General features: G+C 45.2%; 1 protein-coding gene across 8 annotated transcripts in view; it reads right to left on the reverse strand.

Annotated features, from left to right (window-relative positions):
- Window positions 1-15082, reverse strand: part of limch1a (LIM and calponin homology domains 1a) — a 341909-nt gene extending 326827 nt beyond the window's left edge. For 5 of the 8 annotated variants that reach the window (XM_055637033.1, XM_055637023.1, XM_055637013.1 and 2 more), the window contains exon 1: window positions 13377-15082. In XM_055637033.1, coding sequence (XP_055493008.1) covers window positions 13377-13481 — 105 coding nt within the window. In that variant the 5' untranslated portion in view covers window positions 13482-15082. The remainder of the gene's footprint in view (window positions 1-13376) is intronic. The other 3 variants (XM_055637057.1, XM_055637049.1, XM_055637067.1) reach the window with 2 other exon arrangements.
- Window positions 15083-15311: the final 229 nt, after the last annotated feature.

The raw sequence follows: 15311 nt of genomic DNA on the forward strand, positions 1-15311 counted from the left end.
CATAGTTAAAAATTAAGGATGCTTCAGGGGAGAAAAGCTGCAAGGGATCAGGGACAGGAGGGGACAAAGGCTACATGGATTTGAGGCAATGCAGGTGGCGGACAATATACCAGTTTAAGGATGGCAGGGTCAGAGGGTTTGTGGATTTATGGACAGCATAGAGGACAGAGGCTTGATAGTTTGAGACAGCGGGAAACAGTCAGGGAACCGAGAGGAAATAAAGGAGAGAAGGGATTAGGAGGAAGGGGGGAAGTAGGGGGGAAGAGGAGAGAGTGGGGAGGAGAGGAGAGCATCAGAGTGGAGAAAGGGAGTGCTGGGAAAGAGAGTGGGGGAAAGAAAAAATGGATATTGTCTTGTATTAAAGACACAACTTTCATTAAAAAAATTACATCTGACACTTCTCTTTAACCAAATGCAACATTTGCCACACCTATATTTTCCTTGATTAATGCATTATACCATCATTGGCAATCTACCTGGTATTGTTTTTATAACTTGTTCAATAGCAAATCTGCCTACTTTGCGAGTTACCCTGAATCACTCAACAGTTCTGTAAAATTTGTAGGCTTGTTTCCCGACACTCGGGCTGCAGCCCAATAAAACAAAATCATTAAACAAATCTCTTTAGTTTTGTATTACAAATATATCCACAGAGGGCATTTGTTCCAAATATTATGAATACAAATTAAATTTCTGTAAACTTCCATCATTGCATTCTATAAATTACAGAAATGCTCATATACTTCATTTGCAATAGTCTCAGAAGATATATTGCTGATTTGATGTTTTTACTTTATTTAAAGAAAATACTGCCTTGTCCCATGTGTCTGTGTGCATTATGTTGTCCAAATGCCTTGGTGCATTTTATTGTTCATTAAACTACCATGTTCAAGTGAACCCGACACTGCTTGGTTAAAATAGGTTTAGTAGTCATTCAGGAGAAATAAAATCAGAAATTAACCAGGAATGAATATGGCGAAATCTTGGATTAAAATATTCTGTTGTCTAATTAGCCCTTGTGGTGTGTTGGCATACAATAAAAAAAAATTCCTTTCAGTCATTACTTTTACCAACAAGGAAATTAATGAGGAATGAAGGAAGGTGGCATTCTCGGCAACATTATTCATCACAAACAGTGGCGGAGGCAAAATGCAAAAAATGCAAAATTAGGTGTGGCAAATGCAAAAAAATAATTGCAATGCGTTTTTTTTCTATCCAGGTGTGCTGCCAGCATGGAGCCGATTCAAATCCTTACAAGGGCTCCAACATTGCCCAACCCGATCAATACTACAAGAAAATATTGGCCTAGATTATAAGCACAATTCAGTGTTATGTGGCTGGATCTCAAAGAATTCTGGTACCATCAAACTCAGAATAACTCAAACAAAGGATACCAACCAGCAAGGCAGTTTCCTGTTTACATTCAGTTATTGTATTACCATTGAGTAGCATTAAATCCCGTGAACGATGATTTATCTTCCATGAGGCAGACAATCACGTTCATAAGTTCACAAGACATACTAGCAGAATTAGGCCATTTGGCCCATCGAGTCAGCGCTGTCATTTAATCATGGCTGATCTACTTTTCCCCTTAAACCCCATTCCCCTACCTTTTCCTCCTAACCTATGACACCCTCACTAATCAAGAAGCTATCAATCTCCTCTTCAAAAGTGTAAAATTATTGCCGTCTATGCAGGGCTCTCGCTTAACCTTTTTTCCCTGTTGCCAGCCGGGCAACCTCGGCAGATTTTTAGGTTGGCAAATCACAGTTTAGGTGGTCATTTAAGACGGCTTGCATGACGTGTGCGATAATGTGCTCGGACGAAGTGCGTAGTTACCAATCAGAATTATGGTCAATGAAGCATTCACATATTATTTCTGCTTCAAATAAAGTCACAAACTAAACATATTCACCAATCAAGACATGATATATACCACAATGACATGCAGCAAAATTACAATACAGTATCTCATCTCCTTTTACACGTTGCAATGAATGCAATTTCTATTATTTCTTTCCACTTCCAAACAAAATTCTGGCTGGATTATTCTGCGTGTGATCAACCTCAGTGAGACCAAGCGCAGGCTTGGCGATCGCTTTGCACAACACCTCCACTCAGTTCGCAATAACCAACCTGATCTCCCAGTGGCTCAGCACTTCAACTCCCCCTCCCATTCCGATTCCGACCTTCCTGTCCTGGGCCTCCTCCATGGCCAGAGTGAGGCCCACCGCATATTGGAGGTACAGCACCTTATATTTTGCTTGGGTAGTTTACACGCCAGTGGTATGAACATTGGCTTCTCCAATTTCAGGTAGTCCTTGCTTTCTCCCTCCTTCCCCTCCCATTCCCAGCTCTCCCACAGCCTACTGTCTCCGCCTCTTTCTTTCTTTTTCCCGACCCCCCCCCCCCACCCAACATCATCTGAAGAAGGGTTCCGACCCGAAACGTCGCCTATTCCTTCGCTCCATAGATGCTGCCTCACCCGCTGATTTTCTCCAGCTTTGTCTACCAACGGGATCCCACCACTGGCCACATCTTCCCATCTCTTCCCCTGTCGGCTTTCCGCAAAGACCGCTCCTTCTGTAACTCCCTGGTCATTTAGTCCCTTCCCACCCAAACCACCCCCTCTCCTGGCACTTTCCCTTGGAACCGCAAGAAATGCTACACTTGTCGCTTTACCTCCCCCCCTTGACTCCATTCAAGGGCCCAAGCAGTGTTTCCAGGTGCGGCAGAGGTTCACGTGCACCTCCTCCAACCTCATCCATTGCATCCGCTGCTCTAAGTGTCAGCTGCTCTACATCGGTGAGACCAAGCATTGGCTTGGTGATCGCTTTGCCCAATACCTCCGCTCGGTTCGCAATAACCAATCTGATCTCCCGGTGGCTCAGCACTTCAATTCCCCCTCCCATTCTGAATCTGATTTTTCTGTCCTGGGCCTACTCCATGGCCAGAGTGAGGCCCATCGTAAATTGGAGGAACAGCACCTCATATTTTGCTTGGACAGTTTACACCCCAGCGGTATGAAAATTTACTTCTCCAATTTCAGGTAGTCCCTGCTTTCTCCTCCACTTCCCAGCTCTCCCTCAGCCCACTGTCTCCACCTCTTCCTTTCTTCTTCCCACCCCCTGCACCCTCACATCAGTTTGAAGAAGGGTCTCGACCCAAAACATTGCCTATTTTCTTCGCTCCATAGATGCTGCCTCACCCCCTGAGTTTCTCCAGCATTTTTGTCTATCTTAACAAAAGTATGCCAACTTTGTGTATGCCTTCCTTCCAACCCAGGCTCATTAACCTTCTGAGAAACCTGCAACAGCAGTCCCAAGTCCCTTTGAATGATCAATAATGCTTTTATTGAAGCTACTGATGGTATTTGGAATTTTGACCCCAACTATTAAAGAACATGGATCATTTTCCACATTGCGGGCACAGAATCTCAAACAGCAGTTCCACAAGATCACACCATCCCCACTTTTTTAAGAAAGGAGGGAGAGAGAAATTGGGAAATCAGAGGCTGGTTAGCCTTACATCTGTAGTGGGGAAGATGCTCGAGTCGATTGTTAAAGATGTTATAGCAGCGCATTTGGAAAGCAGTGACAGGATCGGTCAAAGTCAGCATGGCTTTATGAAGGGGAAATTATGCATGACTAATCTTCCCACACAAGAGACTAGTGTGCAAAATTAGAGCACATGGTATTGGGGGTAGGGTATTGACATGGATAGAGAACTGGTTGGCAAACAGGAAGGAAAGAGTTGGAATTAACGGGCCCGTTTCAGAATGGCAGGCAGTGACTAGTGGGGTGCTGGGAACCCAGTTATTTACAATATATATTAATGATTTAAACGTGGGAATTAGATGTGACATCTCCATGTTTGCAGATGACAAAAAGCTGGGTGGCAGCGTGTGCTGCAATGAGGATGCTATGAGGCTGCAAGGTGACTTGGAAAGGTTGGGTGAGTGGGCAGATGCAGTAAAATGTGGATAAATGTGAGGTTATCCACTTTGGTGGCAAGAACAGGAAGACAGATTATTATCTAAATGGTGTCAGATTAGGAAAAGGGGAGATGCAACGAGACCTGGTTGCATTCTGGTGTCAACGATGTTTAAGGGCAGAGTGGGATCAGGTCCTCAAGTCTCACTTTGGACACGTTCATGAACCCAGTCATGAGTGATCAAAATTTTGTATATCAAGTATCAGCAAATTTTGTGCACTGCAGCATATGGTCAGAGAAGTGAATTCCAACTGATGTTGGGTGTGGGGTGGAGGATGGTGGTTAGAAGTCTGAGAATCCAGTGGCCTCCATCCACCCGGATGCTACATAACTGCACCTCCCCCCCCCCCCTCCCCCCCCCAGCACCCTGCTCCATTCCACCCACTGCTGCCTTTGGCAATGGATTATTGCCACAAAAAAAAAGTGATGCCCACGGTCATACCCCAGAGATATTAAACTGGATATTTATAGGTTGGCACTGCTCCAATCAACGGGGTTGGCAGTTACCCTCGGCTAGCAGCAAAACACTCAGAAGGTAGCTTTTGATATATAACTGGGTAATCGTCAGTTACTTCCAATATATAAGCAGGGGATTTATTGGTTACTTTTGATATTTAACCGGGTAATCATCAATTACTTCCTGTATACAACAAGACAGGCAGTTAATTTTCAGTATTCTCTCTTTCTCCAGTCTCGATTCCTCTTCCACACCATAAAGAGATGTTCTTTAGCCTAAACTCAAAGGTCATTTGATCATTGTTAGACGAGACAGTGACCAGCAACAAGGTATTTTACTTTGATGAGAACCAATGCTTCCTTCGTGTCCATCTTCCATGTTTCAAATGTTCACATCGCGGTCATTGTCCGACCTGAAAAGGCCGCAAGCTTCCGGCGACAATCAGTGGGAGCCATCACTTGTTGTAATAGATGATGGTGGTAGCAGAATTAGCTCAGGACACTTCCAGTTTACAGCCCCGTGACATGGACGCTTCTGCTACGGGGCCAATGAGAACCAAGCCATGCTCTTTTCCTTTTGTCTTCATGTAGCAATCACACACATGCACTTCCAGCCAATATGATGAAATACTAGGAAATAGATAATGATTGGTAAAGAATCCTGGAAGCATTTTCCTTGGCCACTAGCGTTCATGATGTTATATTGGTCAACTATTAGTGGCTGTGCAATAAGCTGCTACTTAGTCCATGCTTTGGAATTCACTCTTTCAACCTTTCTCTTTATACTTCCTTTTCTGACGGTTTACAGCCTTGACCAAGCATTTGATCATTTGCCCCAATATCTCACATCAAATTTTGCTTAATCACAATCCTGTGCCAAACCCCGTGAACTTTATTATACCGAAGGGACTCTATAAACACCAACCATTGAGGCTTTATTTCCTCTTTTGGAAATTTTCCAGCAGCAATGTTCAAAAATCACTAGACCTGCCAATCTATGAGATTTGTGCAGCAGCAGCAGCAGCAGCAATGTTGATAAATTCATCACATCTCAACTTTCATTTGACCAATTTGGTCACGCTTCAACAACTCTACGTTTACTGTGGTATCCATGAAGTTGTGAGAAGGGCGAATCACAGTGAGCAGTATGGAAACCGCACAGAAGATTTTCACATTGGGAGGTGTAACGGCTTATTGAACAATCAGTTTCATGGTGGATCAAACTAGCATGCAAGTCTAGATTTTGATTTGAAAAATAGAAGAATGAATGCTAATTATAAACAAATATAAACAGTCTGCAGTTTAACTAAAAAAAAAATTGGCTTAGTTATGAAACTGTGCTTGCAATAGACTTTGGTCATTTCCATATTTTGACTTCTGACTGCACCAGATGTCAGGAAATTCCAGAATTAGCTAATATTCCCAAGATTTTGTCGTCATTTTTTACCAAGGATTCAATAAAATAATGACCACATGTAAAAAGTAGATTAACAGTTTTATTTAAAAATAAACACACAATGCTGAAGTAACTCAGTGGGTCCGGCAGGATCACTGGAGAAAATGGAAGGGTGATTTTTCAGGACTGGGCCTTTTCTTCATACTGAAGACATCAGTCACAAGAAGGGTCCCGACCCAAAACGTCACCTATCCATTTTCTCCAGAGAAGCTGCCTGACCCCCTGAGTTACTCCAGCATAGTTTGCCTATCTTTGGTATAAACCAGCATCTGCAGGTCCTTTTTATTACGTCATAATATTTTTATTTACTTTGAAAATTGGAACCAAACTTCTTGTAGTTATTACTGATGCCAAGAAGCAGAGGATATATATTCTTGCAGCATTTCTGGGAGTAGCCAATTAGGCCGATTCAAGCCTGATCACTACTTGGATAGAAGACTGCTTGAGAATAGCAGGTGCAGTAGCCTCCCTGCTTGGAAATCCAATGGTCAACAGACTCTGTTCATATCCCTACAAGATTATCAATCGCGTGTGCTGATACAATCTGTAATTCTTCATAAATTATTGGTATTGTTGCACATGATCTATTTGTGACCAACAGAGGTTCCCACGTACTAGATTTTTTTTTTTTTTAATTGCTCGGTAAATTTTGTACGAGTCGACTGGCACTCAGGGGTACAATAATTCCACCATTTCAGTGACATGATCAATTACCAAAAAATCTAATGTTACAATGTAAGTGAACCATACAGTAATAGAATCATACAGCACGGAAACAGGCCCTTCCAGCCCGCCACATCCACCTTCTTCAGTTGAGCACCCTATTTTGAGGACCAACCTTATTTTTTTTGATTTGGCATAAAAATCAATTTTATTAGATTGATGCTTATCAAACTACGGTCATTCTTCGCAAAGGGTTCCTGCAGTCATAGACTGCTACAACAATACATAGGTCAATCAAACCACCAAGAATACCATAAAGAACCAATTTTAATCAATTCTGCTCCAACCCATTTTATTCCCCCATATTCACATTAATTCCTCCTCCCCCCCCCCCCACCTCATTAATTCCCTCTTGAAGCCAAAATAGGTTAGTGCAGATTAAAAAGGATGCTGATGTCAGCAGAATTAAAACCAGAGTGATATTATTGCTCAGGGCAATTGTAATCAGCAACAATAATGGAGTTGTCACTTCCTCCTATAGGCTCACAATGACCGTTAACAATGTAAACAGACAGAATGATTTTTGTGGTGAATGTGGACATTTTGAAAGGAATTGGGTATAATAGTAGGTTTTATGAGAATCTTGTAACCCTCCCTTCAGTAGAAGTTGGTTGACGGAAGTTCAGGAACCAAATCCCAACTTGCTGAGGGAGCAGAAAACATTACAAAGATTAAAAGGCCATTACAGAGAGAAAAGTCTGTAAGATTCATTCCTGAGCCATTGGGACTAAACATTGATAAAGGATTGCTATGAGATATTGGACCTAAATTTATCAGCATCTGAAAATAAACACAAATCTCGTGGGGTGTCAGAAATAGAGAGGCCCAAGGCCTCTTTAAAAATTCCACTCATACTTAATGATAATGAAGTGAGATAAAAGCAACACACACTCACTTTAAACAGTACATTTGTTTGGGTCTTTCCGATTTGTCATCTATACATTTATCCAAGCAGAGAAGGGATGATCAGGTGTGACGGTGTTGGTGAGACCAGAGAGGGCCAGCAGCAACTATGATGTGACCAACTATGCGAGAAACCACACCCGTCAATATCAGAGCATTTCCCTTAAGGGACTGCAGGAGGATGCTTGAAGAGCTGCTTACAATCTGGGAATACTGAGCAGAGGTTGGCCATGACAGACTTTACAGAGGCTGCAATGCCTGGGCACAATAACACTGACTTGCTAAATTGGGCATTATTGTGCCCATTTTAAGCAGACCGAACAAGCACACTTGGGTTAAACTGGGGCCTGATTATTTAAATATCATCCATTAATAGTTTGTCTTTTATCATTATGTGAAGATAAAGTCCACCAACTAATCAAACCAAAACTACTTCTGTATATTCACTCAATGAGAAATAAAACAGTTTACCAATTCATATTAATACGTACATTAATCTATATTCAGATCATGAGGGCCTCAATTACAGATTATAGGTACACAAAAATGCTGGAGAAACTCAGCGGGTGCAGTAGCATCTATGGAGCGAAGAAAATAGGCAACGTTTTAGGCCGAAACCCTTCAAGGTTTTTTCACGATCTTCAAGATGGAAGTGGATGGTGGATAAGCAAGTTGAGTGGGCCGGGGCATTACCTCCCGCACCCTCGGATGTGCTCCCGATGTTCCAAGGTCAGCTGCAGAAGGTGCCCCGATACGGAGGCTGAGCAGTGACCCTGTGAGGTGAGGGACACGTGTCACGGGTGACATGTCTGGGTCGATGGGTTGGTCGAGATGGGGGGGGGGGGCTCAGTTGAATCAGACACCGCTCCAAGAGGTCAAGCCTGCAGATCGGACGTGGCGGATGAGGGCATCGACAACATTGCCTGGCCAGATGGACCCTACAACCCCGGACCGCTGTAAAGATAACGGGCCTTCATGGCCAAGTTAAGACACTAACATTTTTAACAACTCTGAACTTGAAGGGTACAAGATGGTGCTGGAAACACGGTGACTCTTGTGCACTGCTTCAGTGTCATCTACTATTCTTACACTCTTGTAGTTATATGATTACTATGCGTAGTAATGAAAGAGGAATTTCACTGTAACTAGGTACATGTGAGAATAAAGTACCATTGAATTGCTTCGCCTGTCTGCATCAGAACTTGTCAAGTTGGAGGGAACGTGGAAACTGGTGAAACAGCAGCTCATACTGCTTGTGTAGCAACCCAAATAGGATGAACAACAAATTATCCAATTTTAGGTAACTTACACCGACAACCCCTCCTTCCCCCACCTGCCCTCCCTCCCTCCCTCTAACCACCTCCCCCCACCCCCACTCTCTCCCCTGTGCCCCACCCGCTTCAAACCTACTCCTCTCCCCCTCCTTCCCTTCCTATAGCTTCACAATTCACAACCAATCCTTTTGTCTCTATCTCTGTCTCAGCCCTTTGTCAAACCACCCTCCCCCACCTGTATCCATCTATTACCTGCCAGGCTTTGGCCTGCCCCTTCTCTCTTCCAGCTTTCTTTCCCCCACCTACAATCAGTCTGAAGAAGGGGCCTGACCCAAAACATTACCTATCCATGTTTTCCAGAAATGCTGCCTGACCAGCTGAGGTATTCCAGCACATGGTGTGGTGAACCTTCCCTAAAGCCTCTCAATTGAAATAATGTCCTTCTTACTTGTGTAACCCAAAGTGCACACAGTATGTTTGCTGTGGCCCGATCAACGTTTATAAAGTTGAACCATAATCTCTTTTAACATTCTTTGACTCGGCTAATGAAGCCAAGTATCTTGAATATCTTCATAAGCACTTTATATACTTGTGTTGCTCCCTTCAGAAATGTGTACTCTCAGGTCTTTTTGTCGCTCTATGTTCCCTGGAGTCCTACCATTCATTATGTGTGCCAAAACCAGGGGCGGAAATGGCGGGGGCGGGGATATACGTGTGTGTGTGTGTGTGTGTGTGTCCCCCCCCCCCGTTTTGAGAGGTGGGGGACGATCCCCCCCATTTTCTGTAATCCGGATTTTAAAACTCGGTGAAATCTCCGCTTTCCGCGAGACAGTGGGGGTGGGACTGATGACCGAGGGCGCCGATTGGACGAGAGAGATGTCAGTCAGCAAGCAATAGGGGTGGGATATGATGATTCAGTGCAATGATTGGAGGAGGGAGGTGTCGTCCAGAGGCGGAAGTAGGGTGTGGGACTGAGGATAGAGCGCGGTGATTGGAGGAGGGAGACGTCCTGGTGGAGCAAAGATCAAAGAGTGGAGCTTGAATTGCATGCCCAGGTCATAGGGTCACAAGCGAAAAACACTCTCGGCAGCCCTGGACACAGACCCGCGACTCATCCGCAGACAGGATCGAACCACCACTGAACCATTCACGTCCCATCCCGACCCGAGTGCCTCCCACACGCCCGGGGGTGGCCAGAGACGTCGGGAGTCAGACGGGAGTGGTGCCCACAGGCCCACAGCCAGCGCAGAGAAGCAGCGCTAAATCCAGCTCAACTCTGCCTGTCCCGCCAGGTTAACCTACAGCCCTGCCTGGACTTACAGGAATGACGGCCCAGGCTTACAGCCAGTGCGGAGATACAGCACTAGCTCCACGGCTCCGGACTGGTGTCCCATCAGTCAAGGCAGGGCTGTTGGTTAACCCAGGGAGACAGGCAGAGTTGAGCTGCATTTAGCACTGGGTTGAGCTGAAATTACCGTCCACAGGGCCCACGGCTGAAGCCTCCGAAGCCTTGCATGTGTGTATGAGTGAGTGCATGTGCCCGGGGCCACCAAGAAATTGTGGTCCTCCGCCCCCGGTCCCCCCCATGTTTTGATAGAGATTTTGGTGCCTGGCCAAAACCTTATTAATCCTCCCAAAATTTCACCTTACATTTAACAGGATTAAATTCTGCCTGCATTCAGTTTTCTGTACCTGATATTGGCATCCTTTCCTAACCCAACTCATGATGTAGTTCAATAGCAGTTCAATAGCACTTGTTATCATATATGCCGAGATACAGTGAAATTATTTGTTTTGCATACAATCCAGTAATGTAGCATTGTCGTGTAACAACAATGGTAGCATAAAGATAGTTGATTTCCTGAGGCAATATACAATGAGTCATCACATCTCTGCCACCATCGTATGCCTTTCAAACATCAAGTTCTTAAAAATATCAAATAGATATGGATTGGATGATCTTCCTTATACTCCATCTCTGGTGGAACTCTATGTACCAGTTCAAAAAACTTTCCTTTCGCACAGATGCTATCTTGGCCTTAAAGGATTGTTATCCTGATAGTGGCACTGGGTCAGAGATGCAGGGGGTTGCTTGACCTGGCTCTGCTGTTGATGTCCTCCACAACTCTTTGTTGCTGCAGGCACAACCAATCTGCACGCTTGTCCAACCTCTGTGGGACCTTCAGCCATGCGACCTCCACGCGACCTCCATGCGACCTCCACGCGACCTCCTGGCTGGTGTGGGACTTCCAGCAATCCACTCCACCGACACCTCCAGCCACAAACCCACCAGCCTTTTGCTTCCTGCAGCCGTCCTCAACTCCCTCAGAGCATTTCCGAGGGTGCAGGAGATGAGCTTATAGCCGATTCTCTCCTCCATCCACCCTCACCGCCATCGGCAAAATCTCTTGGCATCCAATGTTGCTTGGCATTGCTGTCCTTTTCACTCTTCCGAGAACACATTGGTCTGAACTCTCATTATTTCACTTTTTAATGCATCCAACTTCTTGGATGTAGATTTTGTTGCACGTAATTGCTCCCAGCTGACCTTTGTCTGGTTATGTCCTATGATATTGAAATCAGCCTAGTCCCAAATCAGTTTTCCCAGTTGTCCCAAACCCAATTTCTAACCATCCTTATCCCTTTACATAAACACATTGAAGCTTACAGAGTTATGGTCACTAGCGCCAAAATGGTCTCCTATTGACAATCAAACCACTTGGTCATAGAGTCATAGAGTGATACAGCGTGGAAACAGGCCCTTCAGCCCAACTTGCCCACATCAGCCAACATGTTCCAGCTACACTAGTCCCACCTGCCTGTTCTTGGTCCATTTCCTTCCAAACATTTTATCTATGTGCCTGTCTAACTGTTTCTAAACGTTGGGATAGTCCCAGCCTCAACTACCTCCTCTGGCAGCTTGTTCCATACATCCACCACCCTTTGTGTGAAAATGTTGCCCCTCAGATTCCTATTAAATCTTTTCCCCATCACCTTGAACCAATGTTCTCTGGTCCTCGATTCCCCTACTCTGGGCAAGAGACTCTGTGCATCTACCCGATCTACAGGTATTCCTCTCATGATTTTGTACACCCCTATAAGATCAAGACTTGCCTGGCTAATGTCCTAAAACTGGGTACAGTTGGACTGGATGATCTTTCATGCACTCCACCTCTAGCAGAACTCTTTGTTCCTATCTGAAAACTTCACATCATTTAAGCCTTTCACACTGATGCTATCTCAGATAGTACTGGGGAAATTAAAACCACATCACATACAGTAACCCTATTAATTGATTGAAAGATTCTGCATGGAAACAGTCCCTTTGGCCCACCAAGTACATGCTGGCCATCGACCTCTAGTTCTATGCTATCCTGTTTTTGTATCCACACCATGCACACGAGGGTCAACTTACAGAGGCCAGAGGAGGAAATAAAACTGGGCACCATGAGGAAACCCAGTCAGAGTGGGAACGAGCAAACTCCACACAAAGAGCACCTGAGGTCAGGATTGAACCCAGGTCTCGGACGCTGTGAGGCAGCTGCTCCACCAGCTGTGTCGCTCGTTGTCAAGATATATTTACACCTCTCCAGAATTTGCGTACATCTGCTCTGATCAGATCTGATGCCAAATATACATGTACCATTTTGTATGGGAGAAGGGAGAAGGGAGAAGTAGGTTTTATTTTTGGCTTCAGTTTCAAGATGGCCCGAGTGTAATATTGGCCTTTATCACTGTAAAATACAGACACTTGCCTGACAAGGCCTGGCCTGCAATTAGTTTTCACTGGAGATAGAGGGGTGTGTCATGGAAAGTTCTCCAGCTTTTCATTGGCAAACTCAAACCACGGGCTCTGGGGCGCGTTGTCGAACATTACTCCGCCGATCTCCTTCCTAAAGCTCGGCTCCCCTTGGGTGAACGAGCAACGGGATGGTTAACGTGCCCCGCCATCCCCGGGTGCTGCAGACATGCTCTGCGGCAAACCCACTGTACCTGGCTCCAAGCCTCGGGTACTGAATGAACACAGCAGCGTGAGCGGCTCTCGCCTGCTAGCAGCGCAATCTCAAAAGCGTTTCAGCATCGTTCCATCTAGCGAGCTGGACGGGCGATACAGTAACGCTGGCTGTAACACCGGCCCACTGAATATAAGCTCCTTCCTCCTGCATTAATCTAACATCATTGGAAGCGAGTTGTAGCCCGCTGCAGCCGCTGGAAGCACAGCACCCAATATATCATCTCATGGATGCAAGCTCCCCACACTCGGTCAAACTTCCTCCAGCCGCGAGTGAGTGAGTGAGCGAGCAGGGTAACACTAGTAACGGGCTCCATTGCAGCAAGTGCCTCACTCAAGGTTACCGACAGCTCTATTTCAATTGCAGTCTTTTATAAAACTCGCCACAAAACCACCGGCGTGGGATTGCGGTAGCGTTTGCTAAACCATTTTCAGATGATGCTTATCTGTTTTTTTTTCCCTTACATGTCGAACCCACGCGCGATATGAGAAACAGGCTGTGACCCACATAAACAGCGCCTGTTAATGTCGACTTGAAATGCAAACGCCGTCAACTTACTTCTATCCAGTGTTGAGCCTCGATGAAGGCGGGCCCGGGGCCGGAGCCGGAGTCCTGGTGTGGAGTTTCTCCCCACTCGCCGTCTCTCACGTTAGGGCTGGCCATCAGCAAGCCTGCAGCCCTCAGGCACTCCCGACTATATTAGGATGACACACACACACACAGGTCCCAGTAACCGGTCGCTCTCAACTGCTTGCTCCAGGCTAGATTTCAAAGTGGGATGGGAGCGTGGGCTGCCACGGTCCTAATGTCAGTCCCCCTCCCTCCACGGCTAGTGCCGTGCAGTACTGAGCAAGTCTGGAGATAAGACTGGCCGCTCGGCGCTGGAACAGGGAGACGACGCTAAAAATACACACAGTAAATCCACCCTGGTGCAGCCAATGAAATCCAGAGCCGGCGTCTCCGCTGACACCTCTTCCAGCGGCTTGGTCCGTGCAGCCAGACAACACGGACAGACGCTGCCGCTTATATCATAGCACTACAGTGCCACGGAACGGGACAGGAGGAAAGTTCAGAGGTTTAAGGGGTTTACTTCAGGCTGTCGAATGCTGTGTTCATTGCTTCACTTATTTTTAACTTGGGTAGGAGTCAGAAATGAAGTGCCGGAAAAGATGGTGTCAAAGACAGACCAAGTGAATTAAAGTTAATGTCACTTAGCGAGTTGTTCAGTTTTGACGGTCATCATTTTGTTGCTTTGATGGACCTTTCTATTGCTTTATTAAAACTGTTGGTTTCAGCACCTCATGCAGTCAATTTCAACTGGTCTGCAGGCAGCACAGGGTTCCATAAGCACTTGCACCTCGCCTTCAGACATCACGACAGATAAACCCATGTCGATTCTGAAACGTTTTCTGCTGATAAACGTGCTTTTAGCACAGACATAACAAGAACTAACATTGACGAATATGTTATGATTTTCCAGTGTAATACTAAAAACATAAATTAAAAAAATTATGCCATATGGCATTATAAGACCGTTTAGTGTGTCAAATAAAACAGGTACAAGAATATCTTCCTACGACTGGTTTCTGCAGCCGGAGAACTAGCCGGAATGTGAATGCGCTTGGTTAGCATCTTCTTAAGCAGATGGACTCTAAGGCCAATGTTGTAACCGATGTGAGGCAAGTTTATACACAAAGGATGGTGGTTGTTTTTACAAAGGCACGTGGATATGCAGAGAATTGAGTGATATGGATCATGGACAAGCAGAGGAGATTAGTTTATTGGCAACACGTTCAACTCAGACCAAGGACCTGATCCTCTCATGTTCCATTTCTATCTGGAAACTGCACTCTGCCAAAAGTGGGACAAAAAGTGTTGGGTGAGTTCATATGTGTGTAGTTTGTGATATGTATACTATATCCATCATTTGCACTGGCTTTAGGGTGCTACGGATGCATAGACACAATATTCTCAATATCAAATTTCTCAATAGTAAAACTATGCCTCACACTCACAGTGCGATAGACCTGGGCTCGATCCTGACCTTGGGTGCAGTCTTTGTGGAGCACGATCGCATAGGTTTCATCTGGGTGCTCTGGTTTCCTCTCGCATCCCAAAGATGTATGGTTTTGTAAGTTAACTGGCCACTGTAAATTTCCTCTAATGTGCAGGGAGTGGATGAGAAAGTGGAAAAACATACAACTAGTGCGAACAAATGATAGGTGATCAGTATGAACCTGGTGGGTCGGAGGTGTATCTTCCATGCTGTATCGTTGAATCAATCATCTCAATTGCTGGTTCTCCACTTTGAGTGGTCATGGGCCAAATGTTCCCAAAGTGTCGGGAGAAAGTCTGTGTTTTTTCAAGAAGGCCTTGAGAATATTCATGAATGGTTTTCCTCTATCCACCTGACATTGTAATTCCAACAAATCTGGAGCTGGGAATATGAATGACATGCCCTACTCAGTGGAAGTTATAATTAGGGCTTCAGCA

The sequence above is a fragment of the Leucoraja erinacea genome, chromosome 1 (assembly GCF_028641065.1).
Source record: "Leucoraja erinacea ecotype New England chromosome 1, Leri_hhj_1, whole genome shotgun sequence".
Classification (NCBI taxonomy): domain Eukaryota; kingdom Metazoa; phylum Chordata; class Chondrichthyes; order Rajiformes; family Rajidae; genus Leucoraja; species Leucoraja erinaceus.